Below are 25,335 nucleotides of genomic sequence, written 5' to 3' on the forward strand. Positions count from 1 at the left end.
AATAAAGCTCAGGCTGCAAAGGAACTTCTCAGTTTTCGTGAAAGCCATGAGCAGGCACCAATATTAAATAAATCCTTTTGTTTTCTAGCTTCTTGGTTTATTTATTTTTTTAAAGGGGTGGACTTAAAAAGAACCTAGGTAGTGATTTTTTATTTAATAACGAAAACCCAAGCATGACAGTGCAATCCTGTACTTGCCTACGCAGAACTAAGTCCCGTTGGGGATCAATGGAACTCGCGCCCAGGTAAGTGCATTTAGGATTGAAGTCGGGAAACTTTTAAGTAAATATCACGAGGATTGGCTTGTTTGTATGGTTTTTTTTTTTTTTTGCGGGGGCGGCAGTTGATTGGCAGGCAGGAAAACATGGAGACGCGACACTTTTCCTGGCATTCCCCAGCGGACAAGGGAATTTAGGGCACAGCCGCCAGCCGCGCGAACTTTAAATCTGGATCTGCTTCCCTTGGTTAAACAACACCGCATTGGGCCAGTCTGAACTACGCAGCGAGTCTTTTCTCGCCACCTGTTCCTGAAGCAGCGAAACACATTTCTCTCCCCCACAGAACTACAAATCCCAGCAGGCTATGCGGGAACAGGTGGCGGAAGGAAGGTGGAATGTTTTCAGTCAGCTTTGCCAGAATACGCCGATTCACGGGTCGCGCGCTTGGCCGCGCTGCTTGTCGGGACTTGCAGTTTTTTTTCCCTCTTCCAAGCGGCGGTGTTTTGTCCGCGGAGGGGGCAGAGCAGGTCTGGCCGCGGTGCACCCCGGGAGCTGTAGTCGGAGGCGGGCTGACGAACCGTGGCGGCGGCTTGTGGTGGCTCGTACCTCTTGGGACTCCGCAGGGGCGGCCGGCGAGGGTGCCTCCCGCGCGCAACAGGTAGGCGACGCCGCCGCGAGCGCGTCCTTGTAGCGCCTTGGCCTCGCCCGGCCAAGCGGAGTGCGGGGAAAGGAGGACCAAGGGGCCGGTGCGGCCGGCGGAGGGCAGGAGGCGTCGCGTGAGTAAATGCCCAGACCGAAGATCGTCGAGTGGGAAGGGTCCGCGAGGGTCATCTAGTCCAGCCTCTTGCGGTGCAGGGATATTTTGCTCAACGTAGGACTCGAACCCACGACCCTGAGAGCGCGAGTCTCCTCCTTCACCGGCTGAGCTGTGGAGCGGAGGGGACGGTGGTCCCGAGCCCCTGGTTGAGGGGCTCACACGTCGACTGCACCCCAAGGAAAGGAAGGTGGGCCTGGGAGAATGCTGCTCACAAATCTTCCTTCGTAATCTCCCTCCCTTCGCTCGCTGATAGTTTGCAGGCTGCTGCTCCCTGCGGTTCGAGGAAGCGGCTTCAGCGCCCCAGTAATAACTAATGGCCACAGCCAAAGTTAAGAGGGGGAGCGAGAGAGTTTTGTGGCACCTCGAAAGGGCTTTATTGTGGTCTACAATTTTGTGGTCTTTGGAGCCTCGTCAGATGCACGGGACTGGCAACTGAATATGCAAAAACTGGTAAACATCTCGAGTAATGATTTGGCTTATTTACTTGTTAGGGTTTCACCCTACTCTTCACCAGGTTGAAGGGTGGGATATACTGTAAATCTAACAAACAGACGGTCTCTTGATTTTCATTGGCCTTTTGCCCTATGTAGGGTTTTTCTTTCTTTTCTTTATAGTTATGTCTTTATCTTTGCCAGTCTAGGTTAACACTTCAGGGATCAAATGAAATGGATTTTTGTCTGTGAAAGCTTAGGCTTCATTCATTTATAACCATGTAGGATTACATCATTAAATGCCATGAAACAGCACAGTTGATTAAAACATCAACTGAAACACGAGAGTTAATAATAGTTTGAAATATTACTAAATAGCCAGTGAAATGTCACTAAACTTTCCACAAAAGCTGTGGCAAAAAGGTATACTTTAGGCAGTGCCAATTTACAGGGATGGTGTCTGCCTTACCTCAAGGGGGATGGAATTCCATAACTGAAGGGCCAAAGTGGAGAAGGCTCTGTCATGCCCCACTGCAGGCCTCCCGTAGTGACAGAACCACAAGAAGGATTTCACCTGCAGATCTTAGTAACCATTGCTGTTGATTTGGGTGCACCAGGACTGGTAGCCTAGTGCTAGAATTACTGTTGGACATGCTGCTAGCATTGTGTTTTTAAAGACAATTTCTACTGTACAGCAGTAGAAATACTGTTGTCAGATGTAAACCACACAGAGTATAACTCTTTTCTTTTCTTCTGGGCAGGAATAGTTGAGCTAAGTATCATCATTCATAATACTCCCTCCCTCACAGCAAGAAATTTGTACTGTAGGATAGTCTTTACATGCCTTTCCAGAATGTGAACAAAGCAAAGAGGAACTGCAATACCTCCTTCTGCTCTGTTCTTTCCTATGGTTATTTCAGTAGGGAGTAAAGCACTTTACTGCAGAAATTAGTGTGGGAGTAAATGGCTGTAGGTGGAACTCCGTATTCGCCAAAGGGAAGCACTGTGCTCATAACATCCCTGTAGTGGAGTCAGTGCTGCTTCCAGGGAGGGAGGAGGCAAGTTGACAGGGGCATCAACATTTGAAAGTGCACTGGTGGAGCTGCTCTGATGCTGCTGCTGTTGCTGTGCCCCACAGTGCCAAGATCCCCTCTCCCTCCCGGTAAGGAGCAGCGACTACACTGCAGTGGGTTGTCAGGTGCAGAGCGCACCTTTTCCTGCTTGCTGCTACTGAGTTGCATCTACAGTTACAACAGCGAACTGCTTCCATATTAATCTCTGTACTAAAATGGGAGTGAAAAGAGAAAGCATAGCTGAGAGAGAATGAGTTAAAAAGAGATAAGTAGGTTGAAATACAGTAATACCTCCGCGAAAGTCCACCTTGTCTAGCGTCCGTTCCGGTGAACATCCGCAGCAAACCCGGAAGTACCGGAACGGGTTACTTCTGGGTTTGCCGCAGGCGCAGAAGTGCTAGATCACGCTAGCACTGAATGGATCCTGGCTGCAAAACAAGGTATGACTGTAGTAAAGAAAATACTGCCTGCTCTTGATGGTGTTACACTTCCTGTGAAGGAGCAGGTATATAACTTGGGGATACTTCTGGATCCATTGCTGTCGCTTGAGGCTGAGGTTGTTTTAATGGCCTGGAGTGCCTTCCATCAGCTTCAGCTGGTGGCTCAGCTATGCTCCTATCTGGACAGGGATAGCAAAACTTCTGCTGTCTTTGCTCTGGTAGCCTTTGGGTTAGATTACTGCAATGCATCATACTGGGGGCTGCTTTTGAAGATGGTTCAGAAACTTCAGCTGGTGCAAAATTCAATGGCTAAGTTGCTCACTGGGGCAAAACAGTTTCAACATAATACCAACCCTGGCCTGACTGCACTGGCTGCCACTTACTTTCCGAACCCAATTCAAAGTGCTGGCTTTGACCTATACAGTGCGTAAAGCCTTCTGTGGCACAGGCTCTCAATGCCTTAAGGACCACCTCTCCCCATCTCAACCAATCCAACCCCCCCAATCATCATCTGAGGCCCTTCTTCATGTGGCAACACAAGAACAGGCCTTTTCAGTGGTGGCTCCCCGTTTGTGGAATGCTCTCCGCAAGGAGGCTTACCTGATGCCATCATCATGGATTTTTAGGCGCCAGGCAAAAGCTTTCCTCTTTAACCAGTCTTTTGGCCTCTGTCTGTGGCCTTTTGTAGGTGTTTAAAATGTATTTTAATGTATTATTTTAATGTTTGTTTGGTTTGGTTTAAATGTATCTATCAGAGTTTTGTTTGTTTGCTCATTTGATCATAAGTTACTTTGAATTACCTTTGGCAAGAAAAAGCAACTACCGGTAATTAATGTAATAAAAATAATATAAAGAAGGTTACTTCCTGCAGTTAAGTCAATGCAGTTCTTGAGTTGGGAAAATTATAAAAGTGAACCTTCAAATTATTTGATTTGTGAGTCCATGCAGTAGTTGGATTACAGGTGTTTCCAGTTTTAAGTGGGAATTTTGGTTGATATAATTTATGCTGTTGAATATCATTTGATGATTCAGAGATCCTGGAATCCAGTCTCTGTAGCATGATTGTAAGGAGATAATCACTTTGGAGAAGAACAGTGGCTGCTTATTCTTTATGTTTGCTAATCATACTGTTTAATTATACAACTTCTGCTTTTCCCAAAAACCATGAAGCCAAAGGTGAGGATAAAATTAAAATCTTAAACTATTCTTCAAAAACTCAGGTTCAATTGTTTTTTCGTTTCACTGGATGGAATGAGTCTTGCAGTTAAATGTGGTAGAACTATAGTAAATAATGCATCAGATAGCCAGCTCATTTAAAATGAACACACTTCCGCTTTACTCAGCATCTTATCAAAATATCTACGCTGGATGATTTTGCTTTTTGCATTTGCATATGCTAGTCAGTGTTCAAAACTCCCATTGTTCTAGGCGCATTTTGCGACAGGCAATTTCGTTAGTGCGAGCTCTGGGCGTAGTACTGCATCTAAAATTTCAGATTCAAACTGCAGAGTGGAAGGAAAGGAGGACCTTTTTCTGTCTCCCCACTTCCAGCTACTCTCTGAAGACTGCAGAAGAGACCCTCTTAAGAATATTAGGGGGTGGGCAGGGGAAGGACTAGACCATGTGAAAAATGAGGACAGTAGCAGGAATTTAAAATAATTTGAATTGGATGAAGCAGAAGATGACCTCATAGTTAAAAAGGATGTATCAGGCAGGATTAGGTCAGCATCTGGTATGTGAACTTACTGAAGCATTTTATAAGACTTTGTGACATCTAGCAACCCTAAGTTACGTTCTGATAGCGTGAAATTATTTTCCAGTTTTCATTTCTATATAAAGCCATTCACACTTGGTTGTTGCTTAATACAGACATTGAGGGGAATCCCCATGTTTTAAATAAGGTTATGAGGATGTCTCTATAAACAGTTTTGGTTTTTGAAAACGTGCTTTCTCTTATTTCCAGATAATTGAAGGGAAATTGAATGAGAGTTCCATAAATTCTACAATCAAGAAGTATAAGCTTTCTTACGGTTGCTAATGAAGGATGGCTACTCCATATGTTCCTGTTCCAATACCTATAGGAAGTTCTACTAGTTTTACCACAAATAGAAACCAAAGAAGATCATCTCTTGGGAGCATTTCAATATGTTCAGATTCTTCAAAAGCACAACTAGAGGAATCTTCTATCAGTAGTTTTAAAAAGAGGAGTGTCCCCGATGCAATTGGTGCCACTTCATCTCCTTGCAATAGTCCGCTTGTTAGGACTAAATTTATAGGTACAAACACATCTATGGAATATTGCTCTCAAACATCAGAAGACAGTGAACAAAACATAAACTCTGGGAGCTGGGAAGATCGGCCTGCTACGCCTACGATACTAGGTTATGAGGTGATGGAAGAGAGGGCAAAATTCACTGTAAGTTCTCCTTTTTTTCTTCAGGAATTTTGACTAGTAACACATCATTTAAAGATTCATAGAATCATTAAAAAATACTAATCATGCTGCACAGTAAGTACAATAAATGGGATTCTTTGTTGGCTTTCTTTTTTATTATTATTAAAGGTTTTCTTGATTTACATAAATATATGCAATGTCTCTCGTAACATTTTTACAAATCGGTTTCATTTGTTGAGACATTGGGAAGAAAGAGGGGGATAGAAGGAGATGGGGGGAGATGGGGGGTCAGGTGACGGTGTTTCTATTTTACTTAATATACGTGGGGGGGGGGGAGGTTGTCAGCGTCGCTTGTGCAGGTTCTCTGTTGTTCCCTTGTGTTCCTTTGGTGTTGAGAGAGGTTGGGGTCGGCCTAGGGTGTGGTTGTTCATTTGTGGTTGGCTGTAGTGGTTTTTGTTTCGTGTGTGAGTGGGGTGGGTGGGTGTTTTGGATCAGGTTAGCCATATTGATTTGTATACTGTTGGTGGATTTTTGTCATTGTCCTGTTGAGCTGTGTATGTGATAAAGGGGAAGTCGTCTTCTTCTATTTGTCCCCATGTCAGTTTCAGCTTATTGGTTAATTTTTCTAGCAGAGCTGTTTCCCATACTATTTGGTACCGTTGGTCCATGCTTACTCCTGACAGGTATTTCCAGTGTCTGGTTATGGTGCTTCTGGTTGCAGAGAGTAAGTGGGTTATGATTTCTTTGTTTTGTAGTTGGGCATTATTGTCTTGGAAAATGTTTAGTAAGGCCAATTCTGGGGTCATTTCTAATGTTTGCTTGGTTATTTTACTTATTTCCCATATGGTTGTTGTCCAGAATAGTTGAATTTTGGGGCACTCCCACCACATGTGGAAATATGTGCCTGTTAAGGTACACTCTCTCCAGCATTTTTGTGAGGTTCCTGGGCGTATTAGCGCTAGTTTTCTTGGTGTTAGGTACCACCTGTAGGTGAGTTTCAGAGTGAGTTCTTTCCTTTTTGCTGATATGGATTTAAAGGGGGGTTTAGACCACATTTTGGTCCATTGAGTGGGGTTAATCTCATAGCCTATGTCGTCTTCCCATTGTCTTTTGATTGTGTCTGGGGGACTCGTGGGATTTTGTAGTAGTATTCTATATATTGCAGATACCATCCCCTTGTCGTGTCCCTTTGTCGTTAGGAGGAGGTTTTCGAAGGTTGTCAGAGGCCGAGTTGCTGCTGATTTTACTGCTGGATTGTTGAAGAGGGCATGTAGTTGGTGTTGTACTAACCCAGGGTATTTGAGTGTTTTCTAGTTTATCCTGTACTGTATTTCTTGTGTTGACAGAGGTTTGTTATTGTGATAAAAGTCTGTTAGGCGATATAAGCCTTTGGATTGCCAGGTTTTTATCTGGAGGTTTTGTGCTGCATGGTGGAATAATGGGTGGGAGGCCAAGGGGATTAGTGGGGATGGGGTTGGGGGTAGTTTGTCTGTTTCTGCTTTCCATATTTTGAGCATGGTTTGTGTGTATCTACTAAGTGTAGATACCTTAGTTTGTTCAGGAGAAATGGGTATGCTGTGGTACAGATATTTTCGATTGAGTCCCTCTCCAGGTGTATCCATTGTTTTGTCTCATCTTCCAGTATGTATGGGATTATATGGTGCATTTGGTTGGCTCTGTAATATGTTTCTATGCTGGGGATGCCCCATCCTCCTGCTGAAGTGGGGGAGGTGAAGGTAATTGGCACTTATTCTTGGTTTTTTATGTGAGAAGATAAAAGAGTGTAATTTTCAGGGTGGATAAAAATCAATGATTTTTTTAAAAAAATAAAAAAATCGGATTTTTTTGATTTAAATCGGATTTTTTGATTTAATTCTATTTTTTTTATTTAAATTGGATTTTTTTTAAATAAAATGCTTTTTGAGGAAAATATATTAGCATCCAAAGGTTATTCCATCATGAAATAAAGATTAGTTTTTTAATTATGTAGAACAAGGTTGTATATGTTTAATTTTTTGGGTAAATAAATTCCATTAATCCATTCACAATGTCATGCTCTTCCAGAGGTTTTTGTAAGATTATTGGGCAGTTTCTCTGCCTACAAGATATTATCACAGATGCTTGGTTTACTTTTGCAGTTCTCAAAACTGAATTTGACTCAGCAGAGATCACATGCCTCTTCTTCACAGCAGAAATGTTATAACATGAACAGAGTTGAGAAAAAGACCTTAATCCTATTGTTCTACAAACCTATGAATACAGAAACAACCCCTTCAGTGCTAAGTTTCAAGAAGTTCAGTGAATAGAATAGAAAAATATTTTTCTGATTGTTTGGAGTGGACAGTATTTAGGTTTTTCATGTGTAGGCTGGGCTGACAGTCTAAGTTTCTTAAAATATATATATTTTGTTTTTGTTTAGCCAAATTAGTTAACAAACATGGATGTTTGTTTAAGCAAATAACATATGCTGTAATGTTATTGTTTCAGTTGAATAAATCTATTTAAATTGTTATTATTAAGGTAATGATTATTTTTCTCCTTCCTAAGTACAACAGTAAAGTTGTCCAAATATGAATAACCCATTAAACTGGGGATAAAAAACTAATATGAAAAGTTGTTATTCTAAAAATCTTCATCTACTTGCATATTAAAGTTATACCAGCAAGAATTAGTCTTTATGTAGAAAACTATGATTTAAATCAAGCCTTACTGACTAGTGATTTAAATCGTGATTTAAATCAGTTTGATTTAAATCAAATAGGTAAGTTAGTTTTGGGAGGGTGACCATTTTGATCATGGCCATTTTGTCTGAGAGAGTGAAATTCATATTGTTCCATCTCTTTAGGTCTTCGTTTATTTGCCGCCACAGGGGTTTGTAATTATGAAAGTATAATTTGTTGAGGTTTTTGGTTATTCGTACCCCTAGGTATCTGAACTTGGTGTGACAAAGTTTTATCTTGGTGATATTAGTAAGTTCTTTTGGGGTGTGAGGGGGGGAGGTGTTGAAGCACATGGCTTCTGATTTTGCAAAGTTTACTTGTAGGCCTGACACCGCTGCAAATGTGTTGAGTTCTCTGGTCAGGGAGATTGCTGTGTTCAAGGGGGTCTGATGTCATTGGTTTTCTTAAATGGCTCTTGAATTGCCTGCTAGATGCTGTTTCCATACTATGTGATTCCTCACCCCCATTCCTATCTTGTTTTTGACTGCCTCATATATCTGGCTACTAGTGTTGTGATCTGACCTTTGTGTATGTACTCGGGATTACTGGGATCTGCAGTTGTGGAGTGTGTGAGTGTGGGTGAATGTGTGCAGGTGTATTAGATAGATTGAGGTACAAATGTGTGAGTAGACTTAGAAGTTGAGCAGGTATAAGTGTATTGAGTGAGTGGAATTCTGTGTCACAGATTTTGATGTTTTACATATTGTATAATTTATGGGTTCTGATAATTTCCATACAGTATTTCTATTGTTTTACCGTTGTTGTTGTTGTTGTTGTTTGTTTGTTTGTTTATAAGCCGCTAAACTGCTTGGTGATCTTTTCTATTGAAAAGTGGAATATAAATACTTGAAATTAATTCATTCATTAAGCCATCTGTACTTGTGTAAAAGTTGCTGATTCCAGCACTGTTGATCTACTAAAAACAATAAATGCTTTCAGTTCTGCAAATTTTAACCTTGCTCAGCTACATGGGTAGCTTCAACATGACTGGAATTACATAAAGCGGTGTTAATTACTTTTTGCAGTCTGAGCTGGATTCAACAATTGAGGATAACCAAGGCTGTGTTTTTGAAGTGGTTGTTCTGTGTAAACAACACTTTAAAAAATAAAACACAGAAAAGGAATTTTTATGGTAATTTAGGCTGCAGTCCTATATACTTCCTTATTTGGAAGTAAGACCCATTGAACTCAGTGGGACACTTCTGGATGGAGATGTATAGGACTGCACTGAAGTCACAAAGGGAGAAGATGACGTATGCAGGCATCAGTAGTTTAGATACCAAATAGGTGGGTATAGTCCAATGAGTTCTCCTTTTCCTCTGAGTCATAAATTAATATTGCAGATTATTGCAATGTACCATTAATGTTTCAGTAGAAATTACTTTAATTGGTTATATTTTGAATATGCATTAGATTTTAAATCCTAACCTCAATTACTGGGAAGCAATATTCAGATCTTTGGGACTTGATTCTGATTAACAGTGCAAGCCAAACTATAGGAACCCAACATAAATTAGGATGGCATAAATTACCCCATTCCAAACTCAATCCAGGAGCAGAGCTAGCCCAAGCCTGGCAGAGGGAAAACAATATTTTATAACAGTGTGACTTGCACTATCCTTTCTGCCAGTCTAACTTCCACTCGATTGGTAGGTCATGTGACTGAGGCAACTGGAATTTGGAACAGAGGCAAGTCTCCCCCTTACCCAGTTCTGCCTGAGCTGGGATGAGTGACTAAATGTAGGTAGGATCAGGGTATCTTGTTGAAATACACTATGTTTGTGAAAATAGTTTAAAATAGAAAATCCAAATTCCATGAATTGGTTCCTCCTGGGAGCAGTAAAACAATACCAGTTCTATATTTGCATGAAATACTTGTTCATTTTTTATACTTTAGTATATATACATTAGCAAACTTTGATAACTATTCTTTCAGAAAGGAAGCAAGCGTTATGTCAGCTTTCCAGTAATTATAGTGTAATATGAGTAAACAGCTCAAATAACTTATTGAAACTGCTTTAATAGTGTTTTTTTATTTAACAGGTTTACAAAATCCTTGTAAAGAAAAATCCAGGGGAAAACTGGGTAGTTTTTAGAAGGTATACGGACTTCTCCAGGCTTAATGACAAGGTATATAATTCTTGATCTCCAGCTATTAATGTACCAGATTAACAGTCTTGCTTCTAACTTTGAAAAGTTAGAATGAGAAAAACAAGCAATTGGTTTGCCATAGAATTAGTAAGTTCACTGAGAAGCACCACTTTTAAATGGCATTTGGAAAGCCATTCCAGAGCCATATTTAGTTACATTTTTTTATTGAATTGTTATACCACCCTTCACCTGAAGATCACAGGGTAATTTGTATATTTGATACCTGCAAGCCCTTTAACTTTTTCAGGTTACCTCCCCCCCCCAAAAAAAAGGTTTGGTCTGCAAAATCTTAGGTAGCACTCAACTAAGTTTTACTCAGAGTACACCCATTAAAATGAACAGGCCTAACTTCCATGCTCATTAATGTTGAATGCTACCCCTTGCTTAATCAAGAGAAGGCTAGTTTGCTAAGATTCATATACCTCTGCCTATTGTTGTAAACATTCTTCTAACAAGATGCATTTCTATAATGTGTTTCTTGACTAGCCATTTGTTTGTACCACAGAAGACAGAGGAATAGTGCAGTGGCATGGCTCAAATTTTCACATTTTTTTTGCTTTTTGGGAAAAGCACCAAATTTTCACTATACGTGAATTAATAGATAGTGGTTGTTTTCAGGTATTGGCGCACTGGTATGGCATTTGATATGTTGTTGCTACTCTTCAAACCAGCTTGACCTACCAGCCTTTGCTGAGAAAATCTCAGCAAAAGAACCCATTGCACATTAGTCTGAAGCAAAGGGAGAGAAATAGATAAAAAGGAAAGGAAAAAAAAACACCTGCAGAAAGTGTAATTCCTTACTATCTGCTTGGTTTACTTTTTCAGCTCAAAGATATGTTTCCTGGTTTTCGATTGGCACTACCACCAAAGCGCTGGTTCAAGGATAATTACAATCCTGATTTTCTGGAAGACAGACAGCTGGGACTCCAAGCATTCTTACAGAACTTAGTAGCTCACAAAGACATTGCTAACTGGTACGTATGTGATTCTCACCTTCATCTATCACTTGGATTATTTTAACATGGTAACAAAAGAATAAGACCCTCCTTAGACCCTCTTTTTTGGTAATACTTGGTTTGAGGTCTGCTGCTCACTATTCTAAATTGTACTCCTGATTTTCCAGAATTAGACTAATGAATAGTTAAATTGCTTTCTGTGAATAAAGAAACCCACCCCCGGAATAATACCAGCACATATGCTGCTGGGCCAGGTTCAGGATTCTTGTATCAATTAACAAGGACTTTAACAACAGTGGTCCAGGAAATATTAACAACCACCTAATTCCATATATCCATGCCTAATCACTGAAGCCCTTGCAGGAGTAGCTGTTAGTTGTCAATGGCTCAAAAGCACAGCCACATTTTCAGCATTGTGGGTCCAATTTTGTGGAACTTCCTCCCAGGTGAGATGAAATAGGTCTTTCCCCTTTTGAACTTCTTACACCTAGTGGAGGCCTTTTTACGTCAGTAGGCATTTTAAGTAAGTTTTGTAATCAGTTTTAACTTCTCTATCTTTTTGTATCTAACTTACTGTATCTTTTTAACTTTTAACTTTACTGTGCACTGCTGAGACAACAAAGTCAAGCAATATATAATTTGCTGAAACTGAAAATTAGTAAAAGTGTAGAAACGTACGTTATTTTAGGTTACAAAAGGGCAAATGTGTTTAAGACTGGAAATTGAAAAAGGAGTTTTGAGTGAAGGTCTTTAAAAATATTTCAGACTGCTACGTTCTAGCAGCTAGCAGGGGCTGCTAAATTATAGGATTTGCTGCAACTGGGATGCAGAGAAAGGGCCAAAGGAAGTCAGGAATGTATTTGTGTAAACAAGAAGATACCCTAAATGGTATGCGCCAAAGTTATTTAAAGTACTGTCTGCACCTGTATGAGAGAGCTCAAGCTTTGAGACCAAATTCTGAGACCCAGGTCTTTGGCTCATCAATAAGATGGACAGATATCAGAGACAAGGCCTTATGAGTAATGGCTCCACATTTGTGGAATTGCCTCACCCAAGAAAACATAACTCTTAAGATAACTTTTGAGATGCTTTTATTTCATTTCACTTTTGATTAGTCTGCTGTGCTTTAATTGTTGATGCGTACTTTAAAAGGTAAAGGGACCCCTGACCATTAGGTCCAGTCGTGACCGACTCTGGGGTTGCGCGCTCATCTCGCATTATTGGCCGAGGGAGCCGGCGTATAGCTTGCAGGTCATGTGGCCAGCATGACAAAGCCGCTTCTGGCAAACCAGAGGAGCACATGGAAACGCCGTTTACCTTCCCGCTGTAGCGGTTCCTATTTATCTACTTGCATTTTGACGTGCTTTCGAACTGCTAGGTTGGCAGGAGCTGGGACCAAGCAACGGGAGCTCACCCCGTCACAGGGATTCGAACCGCCGACCTTCTGATCAGCAAGCCCTAGGCTCAGTGGTTTAACCACAGCGCCACCTGGGTCCCTCGCCACCTGGGTCCCTGATGCGTACTTTAACTGTGTCTAAATTTTCTAGTTTTATGTAGTATTATGTTCTATTTATTACCCTTATACAGTCGTACCTCGGTTTACGAACCGCTCGGGTTGCGAACAGTTCGGGTTACGAACTCCGCAAACCCAGAAGTGTTTTCGGCGCACGCGCGCTTTGCGCATGCGCAGAAGTGCGAAAAGTGCGCTTTGCGCATGTGCAGAAATGGCGCTCGGTTTGCGACCTTTTCGGGTTACGAACTGCGACCCGGAACGGATTGTGTTCGTAACCCGAGGTACTACTGTACATCACACTGTGAGAGCAATGTATTTGGAAGGTGGTTGTTAAAGTCTTTAAATATACAAAAATATCTGCTGTTGACTGTTTGGCATTGTGTATTCAGCATGTGGAGTTACGATTTGGGGGTTATTCATTAGTTTTATTTTTCAGTTTCTAAAAATACACATAAGGTTTTTTTTATAAAAAACCCCTCTAAAATGCAGATTTGAATGGAATGCCTTTTATTCTGCCTGTATTTGTTATATGCTTTCTAAGATGGGTCATTTTGAAGATACTCTTTTATGAATGCTTTAGAGCAGTGCTCCCCAACCTTTTTATCGCCGTGGACCAGTCAACGTTTGGTAATTTTACTGCGGCCCGCTGAGGGGGGGGGGACATTGATTGTTTATATTTTATTTAGATTGTTTTGATTTAATAATTTTAATTTAATTGTATTTAATTAATTCCTTGGGCGGCCCAGTACCAATTGATCCACGGACCGGTACCAGTCCATGGCCTGGGGGTTGATGACCACTGCTTTAGAGCTTGGCATTGCAATCGAAACCATGTGTTGTTGTTTTTAATTATAGACTCTCTAGTTCTATGCAATCTTGAACCACGTATGTTATGAGCAGTGTGCTATTTGGCAGTACATTGAATTCTAAATGCCAACCTTGAAGCTGAAATGTTCCATTTCAGTGTGTTTGTTTGTGTTAATGGTGGCTGGTTATGGATGGGTAATTATAGTAGAAACCTGAATGGTTGGGTGGGCTAGACTGCAAGTCGTGACAGTTTCTCAATGGATCAGAAATTGGTCGGGGTGAAATTTGTCTTTACCACTATTGTTGATCACTATTGTTGAGTGGCTAAGCAGTTGTTCTCCAGTTGTTGCCAATGGTTAGTGTTGATAGGGCGTGGGCATAATCTTAAACGCACAGGTTAGCCACTTCTCCTTCAATATAACAGCTGAAAAGTAGTAACAGAAGTGCCTCTTGGCAGGTACTTTCAGTTCCTAGCAACTCTGTTATACTGTATATGAACTTCTTGAACTTTTGTCCTTTAGAGATTTGTGCCATCTGATAGCATGTTGGGAGTCTTTCACAGAAATTGTAGCCTTCTGTGCTGCAGCAACAACAATACAGAACTCCTCCACAATAGGTTGTAGACCCAATGTTCAGCTAAGAGCTTGTACTGCATAGTGTTGATGCAATGATGTTTGTGTGTGATTTTATTTATATATATATAAAAAAAATACAACCTAAAACGTCCTGAGATGCAACAAATAAACTCATCTTTTTCTGTCTCTTCTAACTTTGGCACTGCAGTGCTAATAGACGATTATGTAGAGTTTTCCAAATTCTTTCAAGATGTCTTGAGCTTCTTATGCCAGAATCAATGTTCTCATTAATGGTTTCTTCCTGACATGCAAAGCAGCAACACTCGTTCAAGATTCTGTGTACCAGTTCTCTTGCCCCAATATTAAACAGGATTTTGTTAGTGAGATTCTTCACTTTATAATGCCATGAATAAGCTTACATTGAAACTGTGCATCCTAAAGTAACACCCTCATTGGAATAATTTTTTAATAGGGATATAAGTTCACAATGAATATCAGAAATACACATTGTGCAAGCTGTGTATTGGAGACATTAATAGACTTGCTCAAGAGAGTTTTCCCTTTTATTTGCTCAGGAGTATTTCTTTTTGCATATTGTGGAAACTGGAGAAAGGTGTTAAACCTGTAAAACAGATGCTTGGATTACTTATTCTTCTGACAGGCTGGGCCGGAGTCACTTGTGACTCCACCCTATCCTGGAGGAGAATCTAAAAATGGGATTCAGTGCTCTGCTGTTCATAAAAGGCAATTGTGTGTGTGTGCGTGTGCGCACGTTTTCTGCTGTTCTAGTTTCAGCTTTCTGTAGAAGAAGATTACTTTCTGCTTCTATCAGTATTGCCCATCTTAGTGCAATAGAGCTAAAATAGTAATGCTTAGTTGAGTCTGTGTAAACAGCTTTGCTCAATCAAAAACTGTAAGTTAAAGGTAGAATTCCCTTCCCCACAATGCATCACCGCATTACAGTTTGGAAGGAGGAGAGGAAAACCAATATTGCTGTTGCTTCCATTAAAGTTCTAAATGCATTTGAATGAACTTTTGCATCACAATCCTAATCATATAAATATCACATAGGAGCGTAAGAAATGACTTGCTCCAGCTTGCATTTAACAGATAACCAGCATTCTGTTTCCAACAACTGCCAGTCAACTGATTCTAATAAACTCTCAAGTATGGCACAAAGGCAGCACTCTTCTGTTTTGTACTGCATTTTGTCTCCAACATCTGGTATTCAGAAAGGTGTACTGTAGGCATCCCGAACCTGCAGCCCTCCAGATGTTTTGGCCTACAACTCCCATGATCCCTAGCTAACAGGACCAGTGGTCAGGGATGATGGGAATTGTAGTCCAAAACATCTGGAGGGCTGAAGGTTGGAGATGCCTGGTGTACTGCCTCTGTATATCAATATATATTTCTAGCTTATTACAACCTCAGTTGAGAATATACTTAGCAAAACCCTACACTTGAAACCCCCCTTTTCCACTAGTACACAAAGAACTTTGTTTCTTAACTGCAACCACATATAGTACTTGTCTATTAGAGCTGCCAAAGGGGGCATAGCAAAAAAAGCCCTACCCAAGGCTACCCAAAACGAACTGATATTTATCTTATTAAGTGCTTGGATTCAGTGGTTATATGCTGAATGGGAAAAAATAGTGGTGCAATTGACTTCCGACAAGCACACAGAGTGCGAACAAGACTGAGTGTAGGGGGGGGGGGGCTCCTTTAATTTCACTGCACACAGGTGGTGTAGTCACAATAAAGGTTTATTATGTTTTTTATCATCATTCTTCCATGTAAAAGCTTTATACCATTAGTCACAAGATACCCATTTTGTAGTATTTTTCACATTTTGTAGCTTAATATTGCCAAAATTGTCCTTAAACTCAATAACGGGGTCTAAAAGAGGTACAGAACAAGTGAAGTCATGGTTGGAGAAGGCAACAATGCTTTCATATAATAAGCTGTTCTGAGATGGCCATTTGCAATCTCATTCCACATCTTTTCAAAACAACAGTTCGACCATGAAGAGAAGCTCTACTGTAAATAAAACTGTGTTTGGAAAGGGTGTGATATAACTGTCAAATGAAGCAAAGAAGCATTGTTTCTCTCTCTCTTTTTTTAGACAGTTCATTTGACTGAATAAATGTTATGAGAGGGAAACTACACATTCTCACTCGCTTACAAACTCGCTGATGAACCTGGAAATTCTACAGATGTGATGTTAGAACAGTTTTCTGCAAGCTTTCTTCATGTTTTATAATAAAAGCTTATTTAGTCCCAACCCGTGTGGACTGCTGCTCCAGAATTTCCAGCAGCTCAGTGTCCCTTGTTGTTTTCTTCAAAACAAACAAACTTTGCATATGTAAACTGGCAAATCTATGAGAGCAATTCCTTCATACAAATTATTTGCAATGTGAAGTGTTCTCCATTTTTATGGTATTTAAGGCAGCAGGCACACTGGTTTGCATGTTTGGTTGAAGCCTTAGTCCAGAGGTCGGCAACCTAAGGCCCATGGACCGGAAGAGGCCCATGAGGGTTGCTTAACCCGCCCATGAGCCGCCCCCGAACTGAGCCACCCACTCGGTGAGTCCCCGCGCGCTGGACTAAACCAGTGCAGCACAGTGCGAGGACTCCCACAGCCCCGGAAATCACTTCTGCGCATGCCCAGACGCCGAAAATCACTTCTGCGCAGGCGTGATTTCCAGCACTGCGCTGCGCCGGTCTGGCCCACAGAGGATCTCTGTGGTAGTGATCCGGCCCATGCCTGGTAAGCCTTGCTGACCCCTGTCTTGGTCTAATCTTCTCAAAAGAGATGCTTCCACACGATTGACACATACAACTTGGTTTGTTTTTGCGTTGTTAAATGTTTTGCGTTCTCATTTTGTATTTTTATGTTGTGAACTGCCCTGTGATCCTCAAAAGAAGGGCAGTGTACAAATTTAATAAACAAACAAACGTCTGCTAGTCAAAAGTACGCTGGAAAAGAGACAGTTTAGGAGTACAGTGGTACCTCGGTTTAAGTACACAATTGGTTCCGGAACTCTGTACTTAACCTGAAGCGAACTTTCCCATTGAAAGTAATGGAAAGTGGATTAATCTGTTCCAGACGGGTCCACAGAGTACTTAAACTGAAAGTACTCAAACCGAGGTGTACTTAAACTGAGGTATGACTGTAGTTACATGGGCTAGGCATGGCTTAATCCATTCCAGACGGGCCCGCGGAGTACTTAAACTGAAGCGTTCTTAACCTGAAGCGAACTTTCCCATTGAAAGTAATGGAAAGTATTCAATCTGAAGCGTACCTAACCTGAAGTATGAGTGTAATTGGTTCTGGAAGTCCGTACTTAACCTGAAGCGTACTTAACCCGAAGCGAACTTTCCCATTGAAAGTAATGGAAAGTGGATTAATCTGTTCCAGATGGGTCCGCAGAGTACTTAAACTGAAAGTACTCAAACCGAGGTGTACTTAAACTGAGGTATGACTGTAGTTACATGGGCTAGGCATGGCTTGAGAAAAAAATCGAAGCAATCTTCCAGAATATGGCAGTGCAAGTCATTCTTGCTCAGTTTATACAAGCCTCTCTATCGTCTCCTCTTTGAACAGTCTTTATTGACCCCAAACAAGTAGGCAGACAGTTACGTATGTCTAGTGTTCAGATAAGGCGATAATCCTGGGTGAAGGCTTATTGCCAATCATTATTAATCTTCAGTTTGAGTGTGGGAGAGATCCTGTTTGGTATGCATAAAGCAACTATTATTTTCTTACATTTGTTTTGAAAAGCAAGGTTTTCATGTTTCAAAAGCAATTTGCTTCTGTAGTACAATATAGAGAAATCTGCTATTTGGAAAATGCAAATTCTAAGCCTCCACTGGGACATGGGATTAGTTAGCGGTTCCCTTACTCCTGGCTGTTGTCAATCTGTATTTTAATTCAGATTTATTTACTTATTTATTTTTCCTGGGGAGTTAATCGGATTTTAAAATCCAGGATAAATTAAACTTTTTTAAAAAACAACAACATCCTTACCCTGAATGTCTTTCTTTTAAAACAATTACATTTTATACTAGGCAAGCATCCATTGCTGGGGAGGGTGAAAATGTTATGGAAAACATCTTACTGAAACATTACACGTTTGTTATAATAAAAACAAACTTGCTCATTTTTGGAGAAATGTTTTGTTTTGTGTTGTTTCTCACTGACTTTAGGCTGTTCTGTTTGGAGACCAACTTATTTCTTTCTTTTCATTATTTCACAGTCTTGCAGTGAGGGAGTTCCTTTGTTTGGATGATCCACCAGGACCATTTGATAGCCTTGAAGAGAGTAGGGTAAGTAGGCCTGTTCCATATGACGTTTGTCATGTGCTGCCTTTATAAAAGGATAAGCATCTGTTCTCTTTGAGGCGGACATAAAATATATATATATTTAGCATAAAGTATTTTCTCACATATTTTTAATATGTGTATCTTCATGATTTATCAGTTACACTGCTCAGTCTCACTGCTATTTCCTCCTACCTGAAATAGGATGTTTTATTTGGATTGTATGTCATTCTTTTTATTTGTTTTCCTTGGGCATCTGATTTTTCAAATATTGCGGAACCCATCCAAAAGTCTTTCTGAATTAGAATAATACCATTTGCTGAATACATGCAGAAGAACAAAGAAAAAGATTTTTTTGGCTCACAGCTAGCAGATATGAACCAGCTTAACACATTATGTTAATATGTCCAGTTCAAATACTTGGTAAAATTACTTTTAAGTTAAGACATTTGGAATGTTGTTAGCATTCCAAAATATATACAGATGCTCTTGTGTGTGTGTGTGTTGAATTTGGCTTTTTTTTAGAGAACAACTGTAACTATTTTAACTTGGTTTCAGTCAAGGTATAATGCCATTGATGTATTTTAATTCCTGTTAATTTTGGCTCTAGTAAAATGGCTGGTCCCTTCACAACTGTCCCATAGTTTAAGGGATTGGCAGCATTATATCTGTACCAGCCCCTGGTGGATGCCTGGTTAACTGAATGTGCTACACAACCAAATGAGATCACTGCCAAATTACATAATAGGCAGTTTTGCTAGTGAAGATAGAGACAAATTATGAAATGTAAACTTCTTAATGTTAATTGCAGGCTTTCTCTTAAAGAGAAAGAATTGTAAGCCCTCAGTCCATGCTTTGAGATTTTCTGCATCAAATGGTTTTGTTTGCATAGGTAAAGGGAAGCTCACAGCTACAGAACTTCTTATACTGTATCTATCAAAAATATAGAGGAAGTCAAGAAGAAAAATATATCCACTGCTTATAGAGACAGTCTCAATAGCATGTGCAATGTACCCAAGCATTGAATCAAATATTATTTCCTCTGGCAAGCTATTAGCATTTCACCCCAAAAATGTTAAAATGCAGTGTGTATATTGGTTTAGTTTTTCCTTTACCCTATACCTTTAAACCTCCTGCCAACCTAGCAGTTCGAAAGCACGTCAAAGTGCAAGTAGATAAATAGGGACCACTACAGCGGGAAGGTAAACGGCGTTTCCGTGTGCTGCTCTGGTTCGCCAGAAGCGGCTTGGTCATGCTGGCCACATGACCTGGAAGCTGTACGCTGGCTCCCTTGGCCAATAACATGAGATGAGCGCCACAACCCCAGAGTCGGTCACGACTGGACCTAATGGTCAGGGGTCCCTTTACCTTTATACCTTTAAACACACACACTTTTAGAGATTGGAAAAGTGGTTCCATTTAAAGAAAGGGAAGTAACTTTGAATGACTCCTTGTGACATCAGTCAAGGCTCTACAAAATATTAATTAACAATTTTGCAGGATGTTTGCTTTTCAGGTAACTATTAACCTTAGAAACTCGGCAAGTTATCATTGGACATATCACCTGTGTGGCACCTTGGAGATGAACTAGCTTAGTGGCTCATGAGCTTTTGAAGAGAACTTCCTCTTTCATTGGACTCATGTCTACAAAAGCTCCTACCTCAAAAACCCAATTGGGCTCAATCCTAAACATACTTACTGAGACATAAACCCCATTAAAATCAGTGGAATTTACTTCCAAGTAAGTGTATTTAGGAGTGGGTGTTGTTACTGCAACCGTACTGATCTCTTTGCTGCAGTTCAATCTTGGGATCTTGAGTTCTGCAATAAAATCTTTTAACATCTGATAACCTATTTGAGGGGGAGGGGGATCCACAGTAGTTGCAATGTTTATTTATGTCACAAGGGACTGGGGGGGGGGGAATCTCTAGTTGACCTTCTGAGACCCATGAGGAGATTTGTAGAATTATGTGACGTGGCAACAAGACAGCATCATGTGTGCCAAGATGTAATCTCAAGTAATTACACTGAGCTTCACCTATGCTTTTTTATCTAGCTTTAACAGAAAATGTCAACTTCTGGTGCACTTTCTCAGTAGCCACATTCAAACTAAAATGTGTTATTTTGTGTTTCATCATGATTATGCTGTTACTATAAGATTCTGCAATAGATGTAATGCTTTTCTATTATGGCACAGTAGGTCCCTTACATTTTCCTAGTTCTGTTTTAATGTGCCAGTACAATAAATAGTAAAGTTGCTACAGGATTCATGTCTACAGAGCTGTGGTGGCTGGCCACGCAGATTTTCTCAGCCGCATGTGTAGGTCACAGCTTGTCATTCTGAAAATATTTTGAAATATGGGTTAGGACAGTCCCTATGTGAGCCATTGTCTTGTTGTTTTGTCTTGCATAAAAAATGGCAGCTTGGTACAGTTTGACCTCATTACTGCCACATAAAAATGTTCATTGCAATGAAATCAAATTGAGGTTGTGTGCTTTTATGCATATTAAAAATTAAAAGTATTCCAGTAGGGGAACCATGCATAAGAGGAGAACATCATCAGTCTCAAGTCTTTGCATTTCTCACACAAAACTATTGCCTTCAAAAAATCAAAAAAAATAATTTTCTTCTAGGCTTTCTGCGAGACCCTAGAAGAAACAAACTACCGTCTGCAAAAGGAACTTGCTGAAAAACAAAAAGAGGTGGAAGCTCTGAAAAAAATGCTAAACGAAAAAGAAGTGTACATAGACGCCATAGAGAAACAATTGGGGTAAGTGGACAGAAAATTCTTGAAACTAGACTGCAGTTTAAAAATTAATCCCAAAACATTGAGCACTTATTCATGCACTTCTGAAAACTTCTTTTGTTGCAACACATACCCTCAATTCTCTCCTGAAAAACAGGAGATAACCACTGGAGTAACTCTTGCATATAACTTTAAACTTCAGTTTAAAAAGGAAATCAAAAGTCTTTTGTGAAGTAAAGCACTTGAATATGTATATGAGCCTTTCTGACACAATTGAGGCTGGTGCAGGCCACATATAGCCTGTCAGTTTAACTACGCATTTCTTTGGATAGGAATGAGGGGAGGGAGAGCAGTTTCCAAGTAGCAATCTCACAAAGAGGAAATCCTGAGGATGAGGACTTCTGTTTTACTGTCAGTCTGAACCTGAAATCTGGTGAAATAAATGATACTACTAACTTTATAGTTATTGCTTACTAGCAGCCTTGTATCTGACATTGCCCGGGAATTCTAAGGAGGGTGGGAATGAATGCAGAGTTAAAATTGGTGCCATTTTGAAAGGTTCAGTGCAGTTTTGAAAGGTTCGCCATCTTGATTGAAAGGACCATCCAATCTTATCCAAACAGAGAGAAAAACTGCTCCTTCATCTTCAAGAACCTCTATGCAATCTGATTATGAAACCTTAAGAGCTGTCCAAATGCATAGCAAACAAAATACTTTCCAAAATATTTTGTAGATGAGCATCCTATTTTGTAGTCTAGTATCTAAAATACTTTTCCAACATCTAATATAATTATATTTCCAGTACATAATGGATAAACAGTACGCTGAAGCATCAATACAAAATAGATACAATTTGTAATGAAAGTTCTTTGCTAATTAGTATCAGTGTCATTTCAATATTATGTCTTAAACCTAATAAAGGAATGAAAATATAATTATGTGTAGAAAAGTCTTCTAAAAGAAGTTCTGCTTAGGTGCTTTTTCATTATTTCCTAGCTTAACTATATTGGATTGGATCTAAACTAATGTTTAGCAGGAGCCACAATTACATTTGAAGAAGCAGAGGGGGCAATTTTCACCAATTCCTCCTTTTCCCCTTATGCTCCTAGAAAACACTGGGGGAAAGGGAGAGTTAGCAAAAAAATTGTGTATTCTCTTCTTTCTATAAATAGAAAATCTCCTCACATTTGTGAAAGTGATATTCTGGATCCAATCAGCTGTATCTTGAATTCGTTACACAGGGATTTAAATTTAGGAAAAGTGAAGTATCGTAAGTTGTCGGGACAAGAGAGTGAGTGCAGTGGAGAAGTGGAATCCTCTGCAATAGAGGCAGATCAAGGAGCCCTAGAAGAAGACAACAGGTACAATTTAAAATTCTCTGCTTTATTTAAGGTTATTTTCAGAAAAGCCTTTCACTTCTACAGTCTCCTGTGATACGTTGTTGTAGATGTGCCATTCACATTCCAAATGCAATCCACACTCCAGAAATGTTAAATATATTTATGTTACTTGTGGTTTCCTGCCCTTTTCTCCTCTTCAAAAAGTCCTTGCCCCAAACTGAGGTTAAAAGGATAATAGTTGAGGGCTGTACCTCTTCAGTATGAGGTATGCTGAAGAAGCTGCATGTGGGTAATGCTGCTTGAACAGTGATCTGATAGGCATGCATCTGTGATCCACCTTAACCCAGAGGTCTAGATATCCATGACTAATAATGTAAACAATGAAAAAAACAACGGATAAATCACAAAACCAGCAACCTGGCTTAGCAGATTTTGGGGGGCAAGGGCCTACCTCTATAAACTCTTTGTAAAAGAGATTAGTTTTCCAAGTGTGCTGATCAGAACCGTGAGATAGATATGAAATGATTTCCCCCCCCCCAAAAAAAAAAAGTGTGTCAAACATATTGATCTGTTCCTACAGCTCTGAGAAAGAGAATCAGGCAACATCTTGGAGCGGTTCATTGGCTGAAAATCACGTGCCAGAAATCGAAGTTGCTGAGGTAGCGTATACCACCGATGAAGAGATGTAAATACTACCAGCTGCCTTTACAGTAGTGTAAAAAAAGTCAATGTCTGGATTGCATTGATCAGAAGTATATAGTAGCTGTCAAGCAGAAGTTGAGATGGCAGAAGCTTGAATGTTTACATGAACCAATCTAGAGAAACCTATGGCATAGGAAGGATATAAGTGCTGCTTTGTCTCAGCCTTTATCTAGCCTTACGAGATATATATATTAATATATAAAAAGCTCTGATTAAAGGCAGGTCAAGTTGTTCATGGAATCCTAAGTGATGTATGTACCCATATGTAAAGGATAAATGCCACATATGTAGATATACCAATCATGTAGCATGTTGTATATCACATGCTTGCTATTAATATCTCACATTTTGTATGGACAGCTTTTTTTGGTATTTGGATTTTCAGATTCTTTATATAGGCATGAAACTTCTGGGAAATATAATTCTGCCATCTGGACTTGGAAAATGTATATGATTTCTTGTGGTTTTTAAAGTCATAAATGTAAATAAGTGATATGTACATTTTAATGCAATGATCTAGGAAAGCTTGCAGTACCAAAATCTTTCAGTAATGGGAATATGATTTGTTTTCATAATGCGGAAAGAAATATCGCACTGTGGGCATTCACCTGCACTTGAAAACAATATAAAAGCTGTCTTTTAACTGTTTTTCTTTAAATGTCCTGACACTTTTGCCACTCAGCCACATAATCACCGAATCAACAAATTTGCCTTATATAAAGAACACCTACCTCTTTCTTTTGTTGCTAATGCATAATTGCGCTGTTAAAAGTATGTATATTATAAACAGATATTTGAGTCATTAAAGCCATACTTCTGCACAGTTAAATAACTAAATCTAATTGCAGTTTATGTTTGCGTGTGTTTATAAAATATTGTACACCCAGGAACACACTATAAGCTTCACTCTCATTTTAAAATTTGTGTTGAACCTAATAATGCACTTTATAACAAAGAAAATATTGTGCCAAGTTCATTGGCTCTGTGCTTTTTGTTCGACCTTTGGACTGAGGGAAGGTGCAATTGGTTTGTACAGTAATGCCTTTTTGTATTTTGCTTGTTACAGATGTTATAATAGTGTGTCAGCTTTATGGAATCTTCAGAAACATTCTGCTCAGCAGTTATTTGCTGGAAGTGCCTTGTTTTGTCTGCTCTTTTAGTAGGAAGAATGCTTCTTTTGTTCTTCTCTGTGCCACCTACTTCTTTGTTTAATGCTGTTAACACACAGTCTCATGTGCCGGAATTTTCAATGGCCGCTTTGTGTTTTAGGGTGTGAGGATAAAGATCTCTGCAGAACTGTATGAAACCATCTGGGGCTAATAAACCTTTGGACATGACAACATCTTTTTTTTGTCGTCTGTTGCAAAATAATGCTGGGTTTAAGAGAGTCTGGAGTATGGCTAACTTGCTCCTTGGCTTTTTAAAATCTACATTCCATGTTTTGGCACAGTGCGTGAAAATTTAATGTTGGCTCGGAATGCATTTTCTCTGCATTTTATTGCAGGAGGGTTTTGTATATTAGCACCATTCTGGAGGCCACTCTGCTTCTTCTGCTTTCAACTGTACAAACACACTTACTAGTCATGGGTGCCCTGTTCCGTCTTCATTGTCAGAGGCAGTAGCTCCCTGGATGCCAGTTTCTGGGAGTCGCAGATGGGCAGAGGGGTGCTTGCATGCTCCCCATAGGCAACTGGTTCACCACTGTGAGAACAGGATGCTGGACTGTTGGCCTCATCCAGCAGGCACTTCTTATGCGCTTAACATGGGGAGTATACAATGACAGGTCTCCGTAGCCAGTGCGTTAACCAGAAGGTTGGTGGTTCGAGCCCGCCCACGGACAGCTGTGGGCAGGATTCTTACATTGCAGGGAGGTGGACTAAATGACTCTCGAGGTTCCTTCCAACTCTACAATTCTATGCTTCTATGAAAACAGGTTAGGTAGGTTGGAAGGTAACTGTTATTCTCACCTTGCCTTTCTCTGATTGCTCTGTGCGTCTTAAAAAGCCTCATGTATTGTGGCCTACCTTCTTAATATGATAAGTCTTTCTTCAAACCCCCACCACAGGGCCTGTCTCATGACCTTTGCACTATCGCTGTTCCTGCCCATTTACATGGGAGCTAATATTGTACT

At 40.1% G+C, this 25,335-nt stretch overlaps 1 protein-coding gene across 4 annotated transcripts; it reads left to right on the top strand.

The window, feature by feature from the left end:
• The first annotated feature begins 176 nt into the window (after nt 1-176).
• SNX16 (sorting nexin 16) lies at nt 177-24,304 on the top strand. 4 transcript variants are annotated; one of them, XM_035125813.2, is made up of 8 exons: nt 177-244; nt 4,942-5,394; nt 10,137-10,223; nt 11,070-11,218; nt 18,352-18,421; nt 21,050-21,186; nt 22,404-22,523; nt 23,083-24,304. In XM_035125813.2, exons 2-8 carry the CDS (start codon nt 5,023-5,025, stop codon nt 23,189-23,191), a joined length of 1,044 nt encoding a protein of 347 aa, XP_034981704.2. In that variant the 5' UTR covers nt 177-244; nt 4,942-5,022; the 3' UTR covers nt 23,192-24,304. The 4 variants fall into 4 exon arrangements, with proteins under 4 accessions (XP_034981704.2, XP_034981703.2, XP_034981705.2 ...); XM_035125812.2 differs by lacking the exon at nt 177-244 and adding an exon at nt 708-875; XM_035125814.2 differs by lacking the exon at nt 177-244 and adding an exon at nt 892-1,221.
• The last annotated feature ends 1,031 nt before the right edge of the window (nt 24,305-25,335 follow it).

Source organism: Zootoca vivipara, chromosome 8 (assembly GCF_963506605.1).
Source record: "Zootoca vivipara chromosome 8, rZooViv1.1, whole genome shotgun sequence".
In the NCBI taxonomy this organism is placed as follows: Eukaryota; Metazoa; Chordata; class Lepidosauria; order Squamata; family Lacertidae; genus Zootoca; species Zootoca vivipara.